Source organism: Nanorana parkeri, unplaced genomic scaffold, assembly GCF_000935625.1.
Source record: "Nanorana parkeri isolate BGI_ZX_2015 unplaced genomic scaffold, ASM93562v1 scaffold69, whole genome shotgun sequence".
Classification (NCBI taxonomy): Eukaryota; Metazoa; Chordata; class Amphibia; order Anura; family Dicroglossidae; genus Nanorana; species Nanorana parkeri.
Window position 1 is genome coordinate 1672225 of NW_017306337.1, and position 24464 is coordinate 1696688.

The following is a 24464-nucleotide window of genomic DNA, read 5'->3' on the forward strand; positions in this document are numbered from 1 at the left end:
AAACATGAATCATAATATATAACAAATTGCTTTCTTCAACATTTATGCTGCCATTTACGTTATTAAGCACCTGTCTAAATTGGCCCTGTATGCATATGAGATAGGGACCTTACATTGTAAGCTACTTGAGGGTAGGGACTGATCTGAATGTGCACTATGTAGAGTGCTGCGTATATTATCAGCGCTATATAAATACCTGTAATAAATCTGTAGCCGATTTTGTTTTGTTTAAAAAAAAAAAGGAAAAGTCATTCTTCACATTGCCATCATAAGGAATACACCGTCTTCGTTTGTGTCTTGAAGAATTGGTTTATAAACTAAATTTGAAGTATTATAAATATACAGTATATGTATAATCAGGGCTTGAAAAATTTGGCGGTGTCTCACCAGTCAGTCAAAAATGTCACCAGTCAGCATGACCGGACTATAGCCTTGCAAAATGTATGGTTTTGAATAAATATATTACTGCATTTATTGGTATTTTATAACTCTACCTGGAGTTCAGTTTTGACACAAACTTTTTTTAAAGGGCTGTCATTCTCATTTCACTGACCTGGTCTGGAATAAGTATGCAGAATGGGAGTTGAGAAATCACTGGCTGCATGCTAGTTCCAGGTAGCAGAGCTGAGATCAGCATGACAAGCCCAGAGGTTTAAAGAAACAATGTAAGATCCTGTATTTCTATCCTCACCTGTGCTTTTACATATGGCAAAAAGTGGATAAATTAAGCAGATCATTTGATTTTTATCTGTCTAAAGAACATACATATACATTTTCACAGCAATGCCATTAAACCAGTAAAAATGGTTACACTGTTACTTTTCTATGGTGGAATAAGGTTAAGGAGACAAAAGTTTAAATGAGCTCCAGCAATCATTTGTTTTCACAAATTCAGCCAGGGTTGAAAATGCCATCATAAAAAAATGTAACCCAAAGAAGGCATAGGTGACAACTCAGGTACAGTTGTGAAATTATTTAATAAGATTTAGTAACAAAAAAAACACAACTAGTCCCATCAGCCCACAATATTCCCTCCCATATGGTATTTAAACAACACTAGACATCATAATTAGGATTTTTTCTGAGAATGACAAATCCCTCAAGGATGGGGGTCACAGGCAGATATTCCTCCGTTGCCAGCTCTGCCCGCTCACCATGTGCCAGTAACACAGGGGTAGTATGTGTCTGGAAACCAGTGATGGTCTTGGGCTTCCCAGCCTGCCCCACAACATCCACGGCCTACAGAATAAAAGACAAAAAAAAGTAACATTAATAGGACGTGACAGTTTGCCGTTTTAGAGGTTTTATGAACCCGCAGATCTTATAACAACGTACACTTGCCGTGGGGCAACTCCCACACTGCAAAGGTTAAGTACTCATTTTGATCTACGGGGGCACAAAATAAAATAAAAAAAAATAAAGATATACTCACCCGATACTCGGCCCTGTGGTAGTTAGCGCTCCCCTCTCCCTTCCCCCACTCTGGCTGTGGACTGTCCCTCAGCGTCCTCATGTCTAATGCAAGTCAATGGACATGCATTAGAAGTATGATTGAAGCAGGACTTAGACTGCTAAAGCCCGGGGAAGAAGAGGCTGTGGGGACGGGTCCAGCAGCCAGGTGGGACTGAGTATCAGGCGAGTATATTTTCTTTATTTGAACTCCTAGACAAACAAGCACTTCACCTTTGCAGTGCGGGGGTAGCCCCACTGCAAAAGTAAGTTTTGTAATTCCTCTAACGCGGGAATGACAGCTAAAACTTGTTTTTGGGTGATGTCACAGATTTTATGCATGCAGTTCCACAGCAATTATTTTTTAATGCACACTGGCTATTCTGGGTCTTTTAAAAAAACAAAACAAAAAAAAAACAATAGGTAAATCTTTAGGCCTTTGTTACTTACTTGACCCACTCGAACAGATACTGGTAAAGGTCGCAACTCCTCATCAAAAGTAACCAGCATTCGTGGCTGCATTGCAGCTACTAAACCATAGAGTACGTAATGAGACTTTCCCAATATAACTAAAAGAAAAAAAAGCAAATACACATACATTGAGATACAGTGGCTGACAAAAAAAAAAAAAAATAGTAATGGATAAAGAATACATGACTTACTGTTCCTCACATCCAGGAAGGACACAAGTACAGTTAATAACCCAGCCACTGCCACCTGACTCATAAGCTGGCGGTCACTATGATATGGACATAGCGTGAGGGTTCCTTTCCCAAGGTGTGTGAGACCCTGCAAAATATGGATGTCTTATGTTACCAACAAGGCTGCAAAAAGGTTTACACACTCGCACTCTAGCTCAATACTTTGCAGAAGACTGTCTCTTTAGTCTTTCCTTGCTATTGGCACTAGGTTAGTTACAGCTCATAACCAGTGGCTGCATCATCGCTTTCCCAACTCATCTGTGTCAATACTGTATGAACATACATCTCAATACCCACACTGTACTCTGCCTCCCTCTACCTCCATGACGTTAGCCACACTCGCTGCATGAAGCTTGAGTAATGGCATTGTACAGAATATCCCACTGACCGTTCCAACTAATATTACTGTATTTTATCTGTCTATTACACTAATGTCATTGTATTTAACCTGCTACCAATCAGCTGAAGAATCCCCATTTGGGCACAGAAGATGGCACACCATTCATCCAACCACTAGAAAGCCATACATGTTCTTATGAAATGTAGACTTTGTGAAGTTTATGTAAAATAAAGCACATCCAATCAGATTTTCTTTCCTACCCATTTTTTTTGTAATACAGTTATACAGACAATCCCACACTTCTTGAGGCCTTTACTGGATGAATGTTTCATGATCTCCAGATTTTAACAGTGCCCTTTCCTTTACAATGGAGTTTATACTGATATCCCGTGTAACATGTAGCAGATGTTGTGCCTATCCCCTCTTCTATACATTTTGCTATAGTAACTATCTCATCAGTCATAACATTTAATGCATTACACATACAGCACATATACTAAAATACAGAAATTACATATCTAATATAAAACATTTCACACGCACAAGATTACAACAATCAACATCCACTCTTGCCCCGTCTATTAACAACCACACTTTGGTAATATATTTCTATTCATACCTGTGCCAATCGCACCATGAAAAGATTGTTAGGGTCCTTGGCGTGATACTGCGCTAACTGACGTAACATTGCAGCAAGACGGGCATTGTTGGTTCCTACAGAGAGACAAAACATGGCTTTGATACTCGGTTCCCACTAAAAAATAGACAGTTTCGGGAGGTAACAATATCTTACCACTGCCCACCATGCCCATTGCAAAGATGGAGTTATAGGAAACTTCAGGGTCTGCGTCATGAGAGAATTTGCTCAGAGTATCCAGGATATTCAGCCTTGGGTTGGACACAGAGATGAGAGCTAAAGCCAAAGGGACAGCTCTGCGGAGTGTGGGCTCACCATACCTCAGCTAGAAGAGAAACATTGAAAAAGAGGTGGTTAATGTAGAAGAGACACACTAATAATATTATATATGACACATGGAAGCTTGACAGGAAAACAATCCTGCTCCTTACATTTCACCCAGTTGATTCCTATTTTAGATGAAATGAGTGGTCTATTGTTTAGATGAGGTCAAGCTCTTTTTAGGGCCACCTCACTGTTCTAAGGAGGCCAGGCTAGTTTGATGGCCTGATTACATTTAGTAACAAAAAAGGGGTGGGGTGGGCAAAAATGGGGTGATGATGAGCAATGTGGACTATCAGAAGTACTTATCATAAGCAGCTTGTAGAGTCGTCAATAAAAGGAAACTAAAGTGTTTTTAAATAAAGCTGAAAGAGAATATTTCAATATAAAGTTGATGTAAATAAACTGTTATACAACCATAATATCTCAGTATAATTTCTTATTCTATATGCACATTGGAGCCACCATATGTGTTCATTACATAGGCTTTGGTTCCTTGGCTTTCAAGTACCAGGTAAAGTTCAAGGTGCTCACTATGCTTTCCTGTACACTGCTTAACAGACCTGGCCAGTTCTCCAAAAGGATTTAAACTGTAAGGTCCCTGAAAAAGAAGAAACATACCTACCTCTCCAGCAGCCTCTGCTCCATTCCACTCCTGCAGCCCATCAGTGTCCTCATCATCCAACACTCCCAGTGTCACATTCCCGTATCCCAAATTGTGCACCGCAGTCCTCCGAAACCTTACATAACTCGGAAGTGATGTAGGGTTCAGAGCAAGAGCCACGGTGGGGGACACAGGCATCTGAAGCTCCTGGAAGCGCTGAATGCCAAAAGATAAGGACAGAGGCTGCAACACAACATGGGTAGAACACAAGGGTTGCTGAAGAGGTAAGTATATTGACTTGCAAGTACTAATCCCTATCACCACACTACTTAAACATGTTAGGATGACCACATTGTGCAAAGAGTGCCGTTTTTGACCATGCTTATATCAACTAGTAGGCACCCATCCTCCATTACAACCGTGAGGGAGCGGTGATTGTGCTTTCTCTCTATTTGGGCATATTCTGCCTACTTCAAATGGTGGAGCTTGGTTTTAAAGTTTCAGATGTCGAGGGGTAGGTGGAAATTTGCAGAGTATATTTGTTTTAAGAACATTACCAGATGTCCAAAGGTGCGCAGTGCCATCTCTGACCCGATTTCTTCACCCATGGCAATGAGAGCAATACCCAGGACTGCAACACCCTATACAACAAAATTAAGCAGGTTACTTAATCTGCAAATAAATATGAAATCTTATTGAAGTTTTTATATGATTCTTTGATAATGACATAATATCTAACATAGATAAATGAGAAGAGATGGATTCTTTAGCGAGCGTAACCTGTAGTAAGATGTTACCTGGTGAGATCCCATGTCTGCAGCACTCTCTTTCTTTTCCTTCTTGTCCTTCTTTTCTTCTTCTTTCTCCTTATTATCAAAATGTTCACTACAGATGTGCAGAAGCTGTTGCACTTTCAACACATTGCCAGAGCCTGTAAAGAGCAATTTTTTTTTTTACCATACTCAGATGATGTAACATTGCAGTCTAAATCTCAGTCTAAAACCAAAGAAAAACAGCGGTGCAAGTTCCCAAAATAAGGAATACCAGAGTGAAAATATAATTAGGGATGCACTGATGCCAATACCGGTATTGGTGCCTATACTGGGCATTTTCAGAACTCATACTCGTAAAAATGCCCCGATACTAAGTTGCTTTAAAGTTTTAAAACACAAGTCAGTGCTGTAAAACAGGAGCCGCCGTTCACAGGAAGGCTGCCAAGGTCCCGGCAGCCTCTCTGTGAATCGCAGCACCCGTTTACAGCACCGGACAAAAATCTCCCCCTCCTTCCTCCAACCCCGCCAAATCATTAGTCTGTAATTTAGAAAAAATGTCACATGACACTGAAAAAAAAAAAATAGGTATTGGTGATTGGCGAGTATTGAAAAAAAGCATCAGTACTTGTACTAGAAAAAATTGCATCGGTGCATCCTTAGAAAATATCCCCCCCCCCATACACCCATTATAATAATACAGTTTGGTAACCGCTTTCAAAAGGCCCAATCGAGTCAGTAATGGTCAAGACACTGGAAGCTTGTAACATCTGTATCACATCCAGTGTAATCAGCTATACACAATTAACAATTCAATAGTCATGTTGTTCAGCATTCAGAAATAGAACAGGAGTAAAAATGTAGATCATGGTGCAATGCCCTTAAGATAAAATAGGTAACTTGCCAGCATATGCGCAGATATCAACTAAGGTGTTGGCAAAACTCCGGAATGGCTCAGAAACAACCTCCAGTGCAGCAAGAATTGCCTCAATGGCTTCACCTTTCCCTGTAGAAGAGAGAGAGAGGACCAATGAAGACAGGTTCGCCTTTCCCAAAATGAATTAGTCATATGTTTTGCTGAATTCTGCTTCCTCAATCTTTAGAAAACTCTCACCTAGATGGTTTAGTCCCAAGCCAAGAGGAAGCCAGCGGGCAAAGGTGTCCTTCAACTCCTGCTCGGATTTTTCCATAATCGTCTGAAGTATGGTGGATGTCACATCTCCATTACAGGATCCCACAGCAATCATACCACATGCAAGAGCTGTCACTCCAACCACCTATGTGTGACAAGCCATAAATATACATCTATATCCAGGATTAAAGTGATCACATTTCAAAAATAAAAAGGAACCAATCAACTCATTTAATCACAAACTTAGAAAGCATTTCTCATGGAAAAACTAGATCAGGTAAGTGAAACTGTAGTTCCATAATATGCATGTATGCACAGCATATGTGCAGACTCATCTGGCCGTTCACCCCCTTCAGCACTGACTGATCATGGCTACCCCACATCACTGTGTCCACCGCTGCCATCTCCCAGTCATCTTCAAGGTTTGACTTGCTTTCCTTCCGCCACTGATTATGTAATCCTACATATGTGTGCATTTTGACACCCGATTCCATTCTTACACTTGTTGTGTATGGACTGGGAGTATACAGTGCACTACCCATGCACCACAGGCAGTGTACACTAGACAAAAACAACTGCTAGGAGACAGGAGGGCTTTTTTTTTTGAAGAGACGAGACATGCAAAGTATCTTCTGCTTAAAAAAGCTCACAGCAATTTTTGTAACTTAAGTTTCACTTTGATCATTGAACCCATTGGGGGTTTTTTTTTTGGTTAAGGTTCTTACATGTCCGTTACCAATGCAGTAAGCAAACATGAAAAGGGTATATAATTATAACTGATCATATCAGGGTAATGCAACATAATTAAAAAAAAACTTCTATTAAAGTGTGTGGTCTGTCATCCCCCCCCACTTCTTAGCACTTGGTTGTCATCCACATTTAATGGTTTAAAGCAGTGGTCCCCAACCTCCGGGCCCGCGGACCAATACCGGTCCGTGGATCAAATGGTACCGTGCCGCCCAAGGAACATTAAATTATTTCCATTTTATTTACTGTGGTGTATTTCTCTCGGGTTTGTCCGACTTTCCAGGACGAGAGGTTAACTGGGAGCTGAGAGACGTCACCTAAAGCCGCACCAATACCGCGCATGCGCAAAATATCGTGATATCGGGGCGGTTTTAGGTGACGCCTGGAGCTGAGCGGCTACAAGCGGCAGTGTCGTTGTAGCTTTGGTAAAGAGAAGGTGTGTATCGCTCTTCTCTCTGTTCACCGGTACTTTCTCATGTTTAACAGTGCTTGGTGTACGTGTATATTGTGTTTGCTCAAATGTAACCCACAAATTAGCAAAAATGAGTACGAAACAAAGTTTCCTTGAGAAAAAGAAAAGGCTCAGTGAAGAGACAGAAGAAGGGCCTTCAACATCAAAGAAACATGTAACTTTTAACAGACTATACCATGAGTCCTACTTGAAATATGGATTTATCGGGACAGGTGATTCCAATCTAAAATATAAACAATCAACGCCCCCCCCCTCAGCGGGCCGCGGTAAAATTATCAAACGTTGACCGGTCCGCGGCGATAAAAAGGTTGGGGAACACTGGTTTAAAGTGTCATTGATCCTAAACAAGTATGCAGATCAGGAAACTTTACTCGGAAACTCTCTAATCTAAACATTTGTTCTGGGTCAGAAACAACCAGGCAACTCTTATTTTGAGACGGAGATCAGGAATAGCAGACCAAGTATTTCCTCCTGTTATAGGTTTCCATAAACCCCAAAGAAACATATCATGACTTTCACAACAGTGGCATGACCACAGAAAATCTAACTGCCTGATTCCACCTTAGAAATGCTAATGACTCACCTCCATACTGGACTTTGAATCCCCCATTACTGGAAGCAGCAGCGTAAGAACGTCTTCACGATTGGACCCGGCATAAGCAAGGCCAAGCCTACAGGACAAGAAAAAGATTACACAAGGTAAATTTACAGGCGCAGTCATTCTCATCCCATATAACTATGGTACATAGCAGAGATGTAGTTATTCCACATTCAATTATTTTTACCTTCTAGTATACCAATATAAACTATTTAAATACTAAAAAGTAGCCGTTTTCATGAGAAATCATGAGACAAAGCTGAAGTAGAAGAGTTCTAGATATTGAAAACACTGGGCATGCAAGATAAAAGGGGTGGACATTTCTCCCAGATTTATCTCAGGTGTGTTAATAACACAACTAGTTTGCCTTTGAAAGGGTGCAAACTAACTGTGTTGTTCAAACTAGGATTTTGGACAAGGATTTTTACCAGCCCATTGCTGGGCTTTTTGTAAATCTAGGATTTTGAACTCTTGAAGTGAAGAAACGGGAAAGGGAGCCACTTTTCTTTCCAAAGCCAGCCCAGGCCTTGGATTAAAGTGGGCTAGTTTGGACTAATAAAGTTAATGGGGTGGCTATTTTAGAAAAAGGTGTCACAGGAACTATAAGCCCCCGGGGGGATGCCAAGCCATACTAGCCTACAGAAGTACTGCGATGGCAGCCCAGTGATTAGAAAGCTTTTGTTTTGTGTAGACACAAGGTCTACTTGGACTGTGTATAAAGTGCTGAAAAGGCTAGAAAAAGAAAACACTGGGACTATCAGCCCCAAGAGATGGAGAAAAAGCTGCTATCATTACAATATTTTGTCCAACACTCACCCAAAGATGGCACCAAGTCGCATTGTGTTGCTATTATGGAGAACATAGTCTGACAACAAAGCCAAAGCTGGATCACATTCATTTCTTACTCCAGAATTCACAATCCCACAGGCCAAGAGAGCTCCAGACTACAAAGGAAGCAATTACATCAAACAAATGTTAAAATGTATTAGTGGCCAAGTAACTAGCGACACTGAAGTTGATTGAAGAACCAAATAACACTGCCACCTACATGTCAAATGAGGAAAATCATGAATCTCACCTTGATGTAGTCTTCCGAAGAATATAAATACTTGTCTATCTGGGTCAGACCACCATCAACGTCCCACAGCAGAATCATTCCCAAGGAAGCTGCAGCACTGAGCATGCCTGGTGACATAGGCAGAAAGTCAGGCCAGCGTAATACGGGCAGGAAATGAAAGCAATGGAGAGATAAAATGAGATTAGCACAGAATGGCACATTTCTTACCGTGATCCTTGTTTTTATACAGCCACTTGTTTCCATCATCAGTAAGAAGTTTGTCTTGACCAAAGGCAGCATTAACAAATCCATTCACAAATGATGAGGCTAGATTCATGCGAGCTGAATCTACTTGTGATCCACTGCCTCCAAATCCTATTGAAGACATTATAAATATTATTATAAACCTATCATATGATCACCTCGTTCAAAATTAGACTGATAGCTCTGTAAACTTACTGTTATTTTCCAAGTGGGTTTTGTAAATGTCATCTGGCACCTTGGGCTCCATAATATCCAGCTAAAACAGATTACGAAAAGGAGGATTAAGTAAATAATAATAAAAAAAAAATCAAGGATTGCAAGGCTTATCAGGAGTTTTACCTCACGAGCCAGAGCCAAAAAGTTGCTATTCAGCTGAACATTTGACATAATTTCTGTTAAATCTTCATACTCTTCCACATCCTCATTCAGGCTAAGGTAGACTCCATGGCGGCCTAGCATAAATGCCATCTGTTTCTGTATGACCCTAGAAAAAAAATACAACCTAGATGTGAGTACACAGATTAAATCTGTGCACAAGGATATCTTAAAGGACAAAGCTAACTTTCAAATAAGTGAATATGAATATTCATGAAATCACAGATGTTCGGTTCAGAGACTAAAATGAATGAGATAGAAATCCATCTTCCATGGTTGAGGCTGTATATGTATCAGAAATGGGGTACACACCAATATGGAGATCACCAAACATTTTACAGTCAGATATGAACTTGGCAATTATGTTATGCGTTATATACCTTAACATGCCAGGTCCTACTCGATAAAGCAGTGCAAATAAAAGTATCCCCCCCCCATTTTTGGATAGAGCCGGGGAAGGTTATAACACATGTCTGTTTTAAAATTTCAATGTAGAGCCGCACATCCAAATGTTCAGAAAATAAATCAGATTTATTGAAAGTTTATACCATCCAAGTACACTGCAAAATCATCCCACAACAATCCCATAGCCTCTCACGCGTTCCGCCAGAAAGACTTAATCAGAGAGACACTCAGTTTTGTTGCCATCTGTGCCCCAGATGAGAGATTTCCCTCCACTTTGTCCAAGGACCACAACAGCAGTGAGAGGAAATCTATACAAATTGAAGGAAATCTCCTTAGGCAGCTGTCACCAGAACTAGTGTCCCCTTTGGAAAATGTCCCCTCTATTCCTGTTCTGATGACAGCTAAAAATTTGAGGTTTAATTACACGTTCACTCTCGGTGACGCTGGTGATCAAGGCCAAATAAGTAATGCAGACAACAATAAAAACCTCACAGGTGTTCTAATCCCATTTCACTATCTAATTCTAAAAATAATGTTTTGTCTTTAGATATACTTGAAGTCATTGACCTCTTAGTGGACCATGAAGATGCCAGATCTTTACCCTTATCAACTTAGGCTGATTTTGACAGCTGTCAAATAGGAGGTATGTGCAGGACACACTGGATGTCAGCACAAGTCTAGACCAGGGGGCGGTAACCCCCCCGACACACGAGGCCTTGGCAGCTGGCACGCGATCTCATTCTTTAGTTTACTACACGTAATTGACAGCTACCTCAAGCAGACAGTCAAGTACATGCCTGGCCCACCCACCTCCCTGATGTGGCTGACTGTTATAGGAGTGCAGAGGCTTGCTGAGAAGGCCCTCAAATCGGTCTGCCCCAGCCTGGAGGATCGCTCAACTGCCAGCCTATCAGACAGGAGCAGGCCTTCTCACTCACTTGCCCAACGGGAGGATTTACTGGACACTGAGGCTTTTACCGTGCCAGACATGAAGATTTCACTATCCGACAGAGTGCAGAAAAATAAAAAGGAGCCAAATGCATACCGCTCACTTACATGAACATTAGCCCTCATACCTGCACACACGCAGACCCTCACAAATGCACAACAGTATCATCAGCCACAAAAAAGCTGCGGTCGGCCATGCAATACATGCATTGGTGCTGGCCTGAGGCCCGCCACGCAGCGCATGCATTGGTGCTGGCCTGAGGACTGTCACACATGCATTGGTGCTGGCCTGAGGCCCGCCATGCATGCATTAGTACTGGTCCGAGGCCTTGCAACGCATGCATTGGCGCTGGTCTGCAATGCATGTAGTGGAGCCGGTCTGAGGTCTGCCATGCAATGCATGTAGTGGAGCTGGACTGATGTCTACCATGCAATGCATGTAGTGGAGCTGTCTGAGGGTCTACCGTGCATTGCTGTTGGTCTGACATCAGCTGAAAGTAACAACCTACAGGCCGGACACAGCACAACTGAGCCATGAAATACGGGCACAGGTATCACACTAAAATTGTAAGTCCAGTTTACTTTCCAGAACACGTAAATATGAACATATTTTGTGTGTGCATCGATTATCATTTTTCTTCCCTTATAGTTGTGCTGCTAATGGCACGGTAAACACATTAATATAATTAGTGAGCTTTTATTATTAGCAGTACAAATATGAGAGTAAAAATTGATATTTAACCAATACTACGGTGGGCTATTGTTCATTGGCACCAGGTTGTCTGATGGTTGCAAAAATGGCACTTGGGGAGTAAAAGGTTGCTGACCCCCAGTCTAGAAAATATCAGATGCATGCAGTTGCATCAATCTATGAACCTATGCCGATACTCACTGTGTGCTTCATGAACATGTGTTTATCCAACCATGATCCCATGATGGCCATGAAAGCCAGTGCAAGACTTTAGACAGGAGGTCTAAGATCTTCCATATAAAAGAGGCCCCCAGACTGCACCATCCCTGCACTCTGAAAAGTCTAACTAAATAACCAAAGCATAACACAGATTTGTATGTAAACAAAAAAAAAAATGAATGTGTCCCTAAAGCTTATTTGAGGGCAAATCATCCCACAAGGGACTTGTGGGATGATGGACAGAATCTCCCCTAAAAAATACCCCCAAAGAGTCAAGAACACCCACACAAAAGGACACTGCAGAAACTGATGGTCAGTCAAAGACCCAAACTGTGCATAGAAAGCTGCTTTTATTCCTCCCTATTTAGTCCTGTACCAAAACGATGTTCTTCCTCTTCCCTTTTCATTTAAGCATCCTTTCATGCTCTTCCTTATTATTGTGTCCCTTTCCCATTCCAGTTTAGCTCAGTTACACTTCATCTTGCATTACTAAATCAATAGCCAACCATTTACACTCAGTGGTTTGCCTCCTGATCCATCCCATGTCTTGCTTCTTAGTCAATCACATATTGTTGAAAGGTATTGCATCTGGGGCAGATGGTTTGACCATGGTCCCACCCCACAACACTGAACGGGACTGCAAAAGATGCATAGGGGCCACATATCTACATCGCTGCATGAATTAACCCATTAGGCACCAACCACCTACAAGTACATTTTCCTCTGTGCAGTAACATGCCAGTGCGCAGCTTTGCTTATCTGTACTAAAGCATGTGGCTGGCCTCCCCACATACATGCCAGGCCCTAGTCTCCTGCCTAGCTTTCCTTATGGATCATTCAGCTCCACTTACTTGACAATCTACAAAAGCAGCAAAGAATGGCAGGCTTATCCCGAACAAGCAAAACTTTTTTTTGCGGCGGCAATTTGTAGTTTAACCCCTTCATGACTGAGCTAGTTTTCAGTTTGTTCGTAAAAGACTGACACGCTTTTTACATTTTTGCTGTGTGATTCTTCCATGGCAGTAATATACTTCCTTACGAAATGTACCCACACATATTATATATAGTTTTTTAGAGGACAGATAGGGTGATATAATTATATCAAACATGTGTACCGAACGCCTCAGTTTGAATAAAATATAAAAAAATTTGTAGAAAAAACAAGAAAAAACACTTTTTTTCCACAAGTTTTGATTATTTTTAGGAATTTTTTTTATAATTATAGTATAAAAAATATATTTATATACAATTTTAGTTTCCTAATTTTTTTTACACTTTGTAAAAAAAACTTTTTTTTGTCGTCAGTTTATATCAAGCAGTCACTATGACTGCTTGATTGATTAACTTTTTTAATTTTTGGCTATTATTAGGCTGCTCCAAACTTAGGAACAGCCAATAACCTTAGAGACTGATCCTGATGGCATGTCAGATTCAGATCTCACTTTGAACATGCCTAGACGATCAGAAGTGATACATTTCAGGCACAGGATATTACAATGTATCATAAACATCAGCTATCCAGCTGTCAAAACGAATAGCAGAGAGGTGAGTCACTCAGCTACATTTCTGCTATTTTCAGCTGTCAAATCCAGGATTGCTATTTAGGATCATAGCGATCCGGTATTTGCATGTAACGGCTTCATTCTTTCATTAATGAAAGAAAGCTTTTACAAAAGCCTAACTATTTCATTAATGAATGCCTCAATACAGTGTACGTGGCCAGTCATATAGGCACTTTGTAGCGGGATGTACAGTGGCTCTGTAGCGGGATGTACAGTGGCTCTTCACATCACGAAGAGGTTAAATGAAAATTAGGTTACCAAAAAAGGGACAGTTACACATACAGTATTTATTTGTACACACAATGACTGGATACCTGTGTAGTTTTCATATATGTCTTACAGATTAGTAAGTGCAAATGCAGATAAGTAAACATAAATATGAAAAATAGTTTACAATGACCACAATTGTAAATAGTACGTAATAACATAACAAAAAAGAGAAACTTACACATCTTTGCAAGACGTAAAGATGTCCTCCACTAGCTCCATATCATTCAGCATCAGAGCAAGACGCAGTGCCTCTGGATAGCGGTTAAACTTGCGGAAGATAGAAAGGGCGCAGCGCAAGAGAGCAGAGTTCTCTGGCTCGGGGACATAACTCACACAACTGCATGGATAAAGATACAGGCATCACATTAACCAAAATTCCCATAAAGCACCAAAGCAAACTGATAGAATCAAATACATCATTTGTCAAATAGGTCATACACAAACTAAGTAAAATACACATTCACTAGAAACATAAATGGCCGATAGAAAAGACGATCAATTCTGCAGAAAACAGTATCAGGTGCTTGCAGTAAGCCTGAAACACATTTGCACATGCAGGTCTCACCTGGTCAAGTAGAGGCAAACTTTAGCATAGGCATTATCATCAATGTTTTTTTCCAGCATGTCCATCTGCTCTATCTCCATTAGCAGGTCGCAGGCCTCGTGTTCAGCATTGTGTGCCATATTGTATGGAACAATCTCCTTTACCAAAGTCAGCAGGGATTCTCGCTGAGATTTATCAGATTCCTCCACTTCTTGCCATTCTTTAGCAACCTCACCAGACAAATGCCTATCACAGGAACGCACAGGTCAGTGAGTGAATTCAGTCCAAGAATGTCAGATAATGCCATGAATAGTTTATCACTAATTTTCACACAAATATCCCAATAATGTAAAAAAGGCACAAAGGTAAGCTAATTGGCCCCACCAGCCAACAATTAAATTCAAACGTTTTTTTTTATTGTCCCCAGGCAATCCAAGTGCACTAAATGCATTGCTTTTTTCCTGACATATAACACAAGACGACATGGTATGTGTGATACTATGAGCTGTGCTGGACTGCTGTGAGAATGCATTGTATAAGTGTGGCGGGATGTGTTTCAGTACGAATGGCACCAAAACGTGCAGTAAAACATACGTTTTAACACCCATTACCACAACGCAGAAGAGTAAAATGTACACTAAAGGTCACATACAGTTCCTAATGTTCCAGAAGGCTAGCACTCCCTGCTTTATAGAATATCAGAACAATTCAAATGCAGTTAGAATAAGGTGAATTGGAAGAATCCTTAGACACTTAAAGAGTACCTGTTACCAGCTTTAAAAAAATGCAGGTAAAAGCACACAAAAAAAAACAACTATTTTAAAGGCTTCCAAGTACTTTCTTTTCTTTTCATTATTGTGACACTAAACTCAGGAACAGAAATAAAGCACCGCTCCTCCGCATCTTTGAATGAAAAAGTGCAGCCGGATTCTTATTTTAGTAAATTTAGGAGTTAAATCTTAAAAATACATTCAAGTACCCTATTAATAAAAATGTATCTTATTTGTGTATCACTCGGCTATAGATCCTCAAATCATCTCTGAATTGGTGCCGACATTGTCCTTCCTTCTGGAGGGTGGCTACTTTTGTTCCCCGTGGTCCGTAGTCACCGCTCCAAGCTCACTCCTGTGATGGACTACAATCTTATGTTTGTTTACCAATTTGTATTGCGACGGTACTCCATCACGGGAGCAAGCTTGGAGCCTCCAGAAGGAAGGACACAGTGCGCTCAAATTTAGAGATGATTTGAGGATCTACAGCCGAGTGATACGCCAATAAGATACATTTTTATTAATAGTGAAGGTACATGAAAGTATTTTTAAGATTTAACTCCTGAGTTTAGCGTCACTACAATGATGTGACTACTCCAGCAAAAGTCCATTCCAGAGCACAGCCCTTTCCCTCTTTACATGTCATAGCCCTCTCTTCTTTTTGGAGGGTCTAAATACTCTTTGTGTTGGTCTAGGTACTTCCCCCCTCCACTTTACCTCCCTACATAACTTTCAATGTAGCTGCTAGTGGAGGAGTGAGATGGAATACTATAGGGTGTCATTTGAGTGACTGAGTCTGCTAAGGCTACTCGCATCACATTCAAGATGGCAGCCCCCAGCAGCAGTCTCAGGGTTTTGGGGTTTTCTACAAAGGGGAGATGTGCACGGGAAAAGAATATGCAAACAATATGTGAAATGCACATATAATCTTAAGGGAAGATTGTTGTTGAAATTAACTATCTGGCTACAGGGTCTTTTTAACAAAGTGCTAACAACAATATTACCTAGACTTAAACCAGCTTAGAACGTAACATAGCTCTCATTTATTGTTTCACCAACAGAACAAAAAACTAAACAGCCTCTGTAAATATATTTTATTTAACATACTAAATCATTAAAATTATGTACCTGAAAAATAGATGTAATATTATATTGAGAATAATAACACAAGATTCACCGTTTTACCTGACATATTCATGCCCCCATGAGGCCAGCTCTTCCTGTGAGCCTAACAGTCTGTACTTTAGGCATTCTCTTTCACTGCTCATAGTCATAGCGAGAACAGAAATGATATCAGCAGCAAACCGCTGTGAAAGTAGAACATAACAGTTTTGAAATAATCACCAGTTATTGACACAGTACCCCTAAATGCACTACATAGAACATGCAAGAATGAGAGAAATTATAACAATGTAAAAAAAAAATATTTATAAGGGTCCATTCATAGCAGCCGATGTGCGGTGCCCGGCACATCACACTGTTTTTTGTTTAGAACTTTATTGAAATGTCACAAGTTCATTAATGTTTAAGGTCACAGAGTGGTGCAAGGCAGTTGTACCATGTTGCACCCTGCTGCTCTAAAAAAAGCACACACCACCGTAATGTTGTGTGAATCGTGCCCATCCATGCATTAGAGCTGTGCTGGAAAAAAAAATGGCCAGTGCAGCCCCAAAGCATCTGGTGTGAATAGGCCCTTCTACATTAGGGTAGACCTCAAATGCAAAAGGCATAATGTGCAGGGTGTAAAAATCCAGAAGTTCCGCTTTATTTGAGGGTTACACATACTTCGACAAAGCTTTACAAGTTAGGCAATAGATTCAAACATTGCTTGCGACAATTGGACCATGTAGACCAGGGGAAGGTAAGGCTGACACTGGTAAATCACATTGTGCCTCTAGGAGTCATTCCTGTCAAAGTCTTGCAATGCCTCTGGGGATTTGTAGTTTTACCACAGCTGGGGTGCCAAAGTTGCCTACCCCTGATGTAGAGGTTTCTTTAGGGATAAAACCAAGTTTGCAGACAGTTCAAAACACTCCTCACTAAACAGATTTAGAAAAAATAAACCTGCAAGAAAAGTATGAAGCATTCCAGCAGCATAGTAATCATGCCAATGTCTCACCCGCTATAATAACACAGCTCCCTGTTCATGGAGAGCCACAGGGCAGTAAACAATTACAGTACCCATATGGCAAGAAAACTCCAAAACAAGTTATTTTGAAGTCAAAATGATTTTAAGCCATTTTAAATGCTGATAAAATCACGTACAATGAACGTTGCTCCTTCATGTTTAAAGGTTTTAGATTCCTGCAGAATCAGCTGCTCCCCTTAGCACTGGTGCCGATATCCTGTTTTAGGGTCTGTTCACATGATTTTCAAGCCCGGATCAGCAGACACGGTGCTACTCATGCAGTGCATTTTTGATGCGTTTTCGGTCCGGATGATGACAGTTAATTTTTTTTTTTTCAAGCCGTGGGGCTGTCAGTATGCAGATTCAGCCTCTGAGGTCACTTCCGCCCTCTCGTAACATCTACTTCCCTTTGTGAATGTAAAGCTGGTGATCAGACATGTTGATTGTGCTGGCTACAGCAATCTGCAGAGAATGAGCTCGCAGGAGACGTCGTTATTGGGTACACCCGATCTTGAGGCTCGGGACTCCAAGGGTCAGTTCTGGAGTTTGTATGAGGATTTGTGAGCTCACCCGGATACATGTTTTTCCTTTATTCGTATGTCCATGGCAAGGTAATGGGCATATTTAAAATGTTTGCAGTTCATGTCTTTACCTCTAAACCCCAACCTGTCTATCTCCCACTCTGACTGCTACTGACATCATAAAAAGTGGAGTAAGAATACTTTTTTTTGCTAAGCTGCATTGCGTTCCGTTTTTGCCGCGTTTGTGCGTTTTCTGACCAGACAAAATGTGACATGCAGTATTTTTTCTGTCATAACCGAAAGGACTGCGCACGTGAGAACTGTAGCCCATAAAACACATAGGGATACATATTTAGTGCAGGAGCGTACAGATCAGGTCAGCACAGAAAACAGACATCGTGTGAACAGGCCCTTAGAGTGACTCCTTTCTCAAGAGTTCTTGTGTGTGCGTCTCCACAAACACACAGCAAATCAAGCTACTGCCCTCCTCCCTGGCCACCTCTCCTCCCTCCACCCAGCTAGTAGATGAACAGTTGCTGAAGTCTGCACTGTCCTTTGTGATCTTTTACTAGACAGGGAGTTCAGGAAAGCTGAGAGACTTGGAAGCAGCTGTTCAGAAAAATGATCATTGTAAGCGTTTTGCAAAAATGTAAAGCAATGCTTTGCTGGGCAATATATATTTGTTTGCTCTTGATTCATTATTGAAAACAGGTTTGAGATTTTAATACTACTTTAACTCCCACCAAGCATGTGTCATTAATACAAGAGCCACTAGGAACTGTACTCATAATATATTGTACCTCTATAACTTCCACCTAATACTTAATCAGATAAACTGGATTTTCTTCCCCCGACTCACCTTATTTTCTCCAGGGGCCATACTCTCATATATCTCCTTAAGCTTGCCATAGTGAGGTCGCAAGAATTTGAGGGGTTTTGGAACAGAGGTCATGGAGGTAGTGGAGGAACGGATCTGCCTCCGCAGCTCCTCCAAAGCTGGCCGATACAGGGAGCTGTCCTTCTCCTATAGTGACAAAACACAGGTCAATAAATCCTTATAACATCTAAAAAAGATTAGAACAATTCTGTATTGTTTCTACTAGTGATGCACCGATATATCGGCCGAAAATTGCACTTTTGGCATTATGCCGAAAGTGCCAATTTCCTGCCGATACATCGGCGCATCTGTGATTTCTTTCCTCCCTGCTGGGCGTTGCTCTGTGTCCCAGTGGGGAGGAGAAAGTGTGACAGGCTGCAGAGCGCTGTGGGATGAGAGCGCTGTGAGCGGCCGGCTTCTCACCTCCCACACCGCTCAGCCTCCTATCACAGTCCGGCAGAGCTATGTGTGGGCGGAGACAGGCCGCACTGTCACAGGAGGCTTAGCTCTCCTCCGTACACTGCTTGATCAGCCTCCTGTGACAGTGTGTCAGAGAGGAGACTGAGTACAAACACTCAGTGATCGCTGAGTGTTTGTACATAATTGAGGACCTGGTATGAGTACTATATCCTCAATTATGAATGAATGGGAGTGATCTACATCACCTCCTGTTCATTCATGATTGTGGTTATAGAAAACACACAATGTTCTCAAGTTATCAATGAACAGGAACTGTTCATTGATAACAGGGGACACAGAAAAAGAGATTGAGGACTTTGTGTCCTCAATCTCTTTTTCTATTTTAAAAAAGGGAAATATCAGGGGTCTGTTTAGACTCACAATATTTCCTCAAAGCCCCTAAAAGTAATGTAAAAAATTAATATTTAATGAAAAATTAAATAAATAAAAATATTAAAAAATTAAAACGTTTATAAAAAATAAAATATTTTTTTAAAAATTAAATAAACATTTTCGGTATCGGTTTCGGCCTGACAATTTTTTATTTATTTCGGTTTTAAAATTTCCATTTCGGTGCACCTCTAGTTTCTACCCAGGAACAAATGCCTTTATAAATAACAAGCAATGCCATCTAATACTTCCAGAACAGCTTCACAATACTAATTAAGCATAGGTTTGGTTAAAACTATGTCACGCATACAAAATATCATTATACCATTAAACTCTAGGCAGAGTTCAGCAATGACCGCAACAAGAACAAACTAACTAATGTTACATAAAGTACTGACCGCCAATCGTTCCACAAGCATTTCAAGTTCATCTTGTAGTTGCTTGTCTTCTTCAGACTGTGAAAGAAAAGATAAACAAGAGGCTTACCAAGAGTCAAAGTATTACATTAGATGACATAACGAAATGCAAAAATATTAACCAAATTGCTGTGCGTTATGTGGAAACGCCACTACATGCCTGAAGTGTGTGTGGCAAAAACGTTTTTATGTTGTCGTTTTGGATACACTGGGGAAGGATTAGAATTCCTGTTGAGCTTTTATTGCATTTTGTGTCCCTGCTAGGTTCATTCACTGAGAAAATGGAGCAGATCCTGCTCATTAAAGGGGGCACAACCCTCTTTGATATTTAGGAGTGATCTGCTCCATTTTCTATGCCATGTCTGCAAAACAAAGAAGAGCAGGAGCTACTTGCTCAGCTAGGAGTGAGAGGGAGGAGGAAGGCTGGGGTTTGACAACTGGTCACATAGGCACAGAATGGAGCTTTCCTTGCCTATATGCAAGCTCTGCCTGTGTAGTGTGTTCATTGCTCAGGCAGAGAGGCATGTGAGCTGTCTACCAGGCTACTGACAGTTAACATCCCCTATGCCAGGTCCAGGCTGGCGGGTATCTGCAACGGTTTCCTATATAGCAAACTGCTGCGATCCCTTTGTTAATTAGGTTCGGAACCTGTGACCGTTTCTATTCACTCTGAAATAGAAACTGGTGCAGAGAGACTTGAAACAGGTCTATCTGTTATGTTAACCAGTTGACATCCGCGGTGTTAAACCCCCTTCCCATCCAGGCCATTTTTCAGTATTCAGCGCTGCAGTACTTTGACTGACATTTATTCCGTCATGCAGCGCTGTACTGAAATGAATTTTATACCCTTTTTTGAGGACAGATAGAGCTTTCATTTGGTGGTATTTATTCACCACTGGGGTTTTTTATTTTTTTACTATATTAAGGAAAAATCACCAATGAAGCAGAGATCTGCTTTATCAGCTTCTTCTCTCTGGCAATACCATCCAGATGACTGACAGGTGAATGCGGAAGTGATGTAACACACATCACTTCTGCATTCACAGCCCGGACGGGGATCAGCAAGGAGCTGATCTCCCGTCCTCCTCCTCCTGACGCCCTCCGAGCCGATCCCGGGCCGCAGATGGGGCAGTGGCCCGGGATTTTAAGCACAGGAAGCTTTGTTATTTCCTCCATTTTCTCTATTTGTCCTAAAGACCATCATCACCAAAACAGAAAATGATGGCAAGTCCAACACTGAAGAGTTTTCACCACAATAGGAGTTACAGAGGGTTAACTGCTCGTTTTGACTAGGGAGCGAAAATATACTCACCTTATCCACGGTCCCGCCTGGCTGCTAGACCAGTCCACTCAGCCTCATCTCCCCTGGGTTGCGCTGATCTGTGACGTTATCACGCCTGATACAGAGTATCAGATGTGAAGACGCTGAGGGACATACCACAGCTGGAGCGGCGGGCGAGAGGTGAGCTGTCAGTGCAGCAGGACCAAGAATCGCGTGAGTATCTTATCGCCCCAAGAAAAAAAATGAGCAGTTAACCCTTGCAGTGCGGGGATAGCCCCCACTGCAAGGGTGAACTTTTTAAATTCCAGGAGATCTTCTTAAATAATTTTTTGTCACAGGACATTTGTCCTGAAAACTATTTCAGAGATTTTTCTCTCACTTTCTCCGGACAGGAAGTGGAGGGAAATCTCACCAACAGGATACAGACACAGGTTTTAACCCTCTGTACTCCAAGAAAAAAAGGTTTTAGCCATTTTAAAACTAAACATACTTGGATAGAAAATGGATTATAAAAATGAAAAAAGCTCAGTCTAGCAGTTTTGAACAATTCCATGGCACACAACTAGAATTATAGCAGGTAACCCCCTAATCCACTTTTCATAGACTTAAGGAGGGAAACAAATACTGAATGGAGCAACATCATAGATCATTACGTAGAACTTTGGGTTTCTCTTTCACAGATCTCCCGATACTCTATAGTCCAGCAGGTAAACTAGGTTGGCCTGTGCCATACTATATGATATTGGACTACACTATATTGTAATACAAGGGAATTTCTATCTCCCGACACACGGGACATGCAGTTTCGGGTTCTGGGTGGGTGGTTTTTTTTTTCTACATTTCGAAATGTAGTGCAGGGGAGCCATTTCGTACAATGATCTTGGGCAGCGGCCCAAGATCACTTGTAAGCAGCCCGATTGTCACTCCCCTCCCGCGGTTTCCGGGGTCCCCTGCTCACAGGCAAATTAATTCAGGATGGAGAGTGGGGGAGCAGACCAGAGGACGTCCATTCTCCCGCGGGACAAGTAGACCGTCCCCCTGCTTTAGTCCTTGGACAAGTAGTCACCGCTAGAGGGACCAATATTCTATGTTCTCCATCCTCACGCCACGCATGTGCGATCTGCACTGTGAAAAACTGCAGACATGCTGTATTTTGTTGTGGCACATTGGATGGCACCATAGCCCATACACATTCTCTGAATGGCGGCTGTGACCAGCAAGAGACTCCCTGTGCTCAGTGTGCAGGGGAAAGCCGCTGAAGCAGCACCCAGAAGATCACGTCACTCAGGGCATGTAACAGAGACTACTACAGTGATTGTCAGCAACCCCAGAGGGCCTCCGAAGATCAGGTATGGATATTTACATTGAGCCAAGCTGGACCAATGTAAGTTACCATAAAAGATCATTCCTGGAGTTCCACTTTAACTCTGTGATTCTACTGCTCAGGTGCAGGGCAGCATGGGGGCAGACAATGTGGTCACAACATTTTAATCACAAAATGGGACTTTTACGTTGGGGTCTACATTTCATTTTCGGCTGGGTTCACACCTAGGCGTATCGAATATGCACGTTTGTCACGCGTTTCAGAGGGCTACTTGGCTGTATCCCAATGGAAACGCCCAACAAAAACGCCCCAAAGAAGCTCCTGTACTTCTTTGGGCGTAGGGTGTTTTGTAGCGCGTTCATATGGCCTGTAATACGCCCAGGTGTGAACCATACGCATAGGAAATAATGGGATTTTGGTGTTTGAGCGTTTTGCAGAGCGTAGGAACGCCCTACAAAACGCCCAGGTGCGAACCGGGCCTTCTAGATATCCATGTGGAAATGGTTTATGCATTTTGTTGCCTACCCTGGTAACGCCCATCCATTTATTTATGAAACTCATCCGACAAACAGATGCAGTAAAAGGAAGAATCCATGAAGAGGGCAGTTTATGAAAGCAGATACTGGGGGGGGAATTCATAAAAACTGGAGCAGGCAGAATCTGAAGCAGCTGTCCAAGGCAACCAATCAGCTTCTCTCTTCAGTCAAGGTTTAAAAATGAAAGCTAAGCTGATAGGTTGCTATGGGCAACTGCTGCAGATTCTGTTTGCTCCACTTTTTGTGAATTTCCCCAAATATGTTTTCTTTCTAGTCCCTTTGCATCTATGGTGATCACCATATACCACTGGCCATATACCCTTGTGTCAATCTGTCCATTCTCTCTGGACTGACTCACCTTTCTGACCTCTACATCAGTGTGGTCTTTCTACACCAGACATCTCTACTCTCATTCCAGTAGGGCCCAGTCCCCCCCATACATCCCAGTGACACTATGATCTGGGTCACCTAAAAAAAGTGACCAATCATTATTTCTATATTGGCTGATCTCATCCCTTAGGCCTTCGTGTTTCGAGTGCAGCCTTAGAGGTTTCTGTATTGTAATTCTGAGTGCAGTAAATGTGCCTCTGTTCCCTATCCGGCTGTGTTCTGTATGGGCCCAATGACTCAGCTGTATCATCCACAGCTCCTCTCTCTACACAGCATGGCTGGCCTCACTCATTGCCGCGTCTCACCAATTCCTGCTCCTCCTTCTCCTTCACCGGATCGCGCGCCTCTCCGCCAGCTTCCTTGCCTTTGCCAGCCGCGGGTGTCTGTTGACTCCGGCTCTGTTCCTCCATGTCTGCCAATGAGTCCCCTGGTACTGGCGAACACAGGCCGGCCAATCCGCGCAAGCGCCGGCACCACGCAGCTGACGTCCTACGCACACGTACACCCCCTGTCTACGCTGCGCAGCGCATTCTCTCAGGAAAGGCTGGTTCCTGGTCACGTGACCATGATAAGCCACTTTTTCATGGAACGCCATGTTACTACTCCGTGATGGTTCTTAGCAGCCATATTGGCGCTCTCATCCTGCTTGTTTTAGCAATCCAATGTATACATTGATGCGACTCAAATAAAGAAAGTCATGTTTTAAAAAATATGGTCTGATATATTTTTCTTAAATAGGCAAATAAAGGCTGCCTTTGACCTTTCCAACATATACCTTTATAAGGCCTTGTTCATCCCATGTTTATTGAGCTGTGTTTTTCTGCATACCACCTCACATTTATGGTGTGAACAGGGCACACAGAAAACATTCTATATGTGCCTTGTTCACATCATACGTGTGCTGTGATGTGTTGAAAAATGCAGCTTAACAGACATGGTGTGGGCAAACTCTTTTTACACTCAAGATTCACACAACTTTCGGGCAAAGACTCGCCCATTTTTCAATTTGATTCGGTTGGAAAAAAAATACCCCCTTACTGTAGTTAAAGTGGGACTTTGCATGAGAATTTCTATTGCAGGGGAGACATACTGTGTCTCTTCTACCAGAATGGATTAATACCTGCAAGTTTGCAATGTACAATGAGCTTCACATGCTTTGCTCAGTGTACAATTTTCTCATCTGCTGGGATAAAAGAACATATGGCCCTGCATGGGAGGTTCCACATCCTGGCACAGCCAATCAAGCTGGCTAAAGATACTGAACC

At 41.9% G+C, this 24464-nt stretch overlaps 1 protein-coding gene across 1 annotated transcript; it reads right to left on the reverse strand.

Moving 5' to 3' along the window:
- Positions 1 to 958: 958 nt before the first annotated feature.
- On the reverse strand, positions 959 to 23696 carry PSMD2 (proteasome 26S subunit, non-ATPase 2). The gene is made up of 21 exons (XM_018576545.1): positions 23505 to 23696; positions 19650 to 19706; positions 18385 to 18549; positions 16062 to 16183; positions 14128 to 14352; positions 13741 to 13899; positions 9432 to 9576; positions 9288 to 9348; positions 9057 to 9203; positions 8850 to 8956; positions 8588 to 8715; positions 7757 to 7844; positions 5937 to 6099; positions 5727 to 5828; positions 4850 to 4983; positions 4610 to 4693; positions 3284 to 3452; positions 3110 to 3204; positions 2112 to 2238; positions 1900 to 2018; positions 959 to 1239 (listed from the first exon to the last, which is right to left on the reverse strand). The coding sequence occupies exons 1-21, from the start codon at positions 23607 to 23609 to the stop codon at positions 1057 to 1059; spliced, it is 2685 nt and encodes an 894-aa protein (XP_018432047.1). The 5' UTR covers positions 23610 to 23696; the 3' UTR covers positions 959 to 1056.
- Positions 23697 to 24464: the final 768 nt, after the last annotated feature.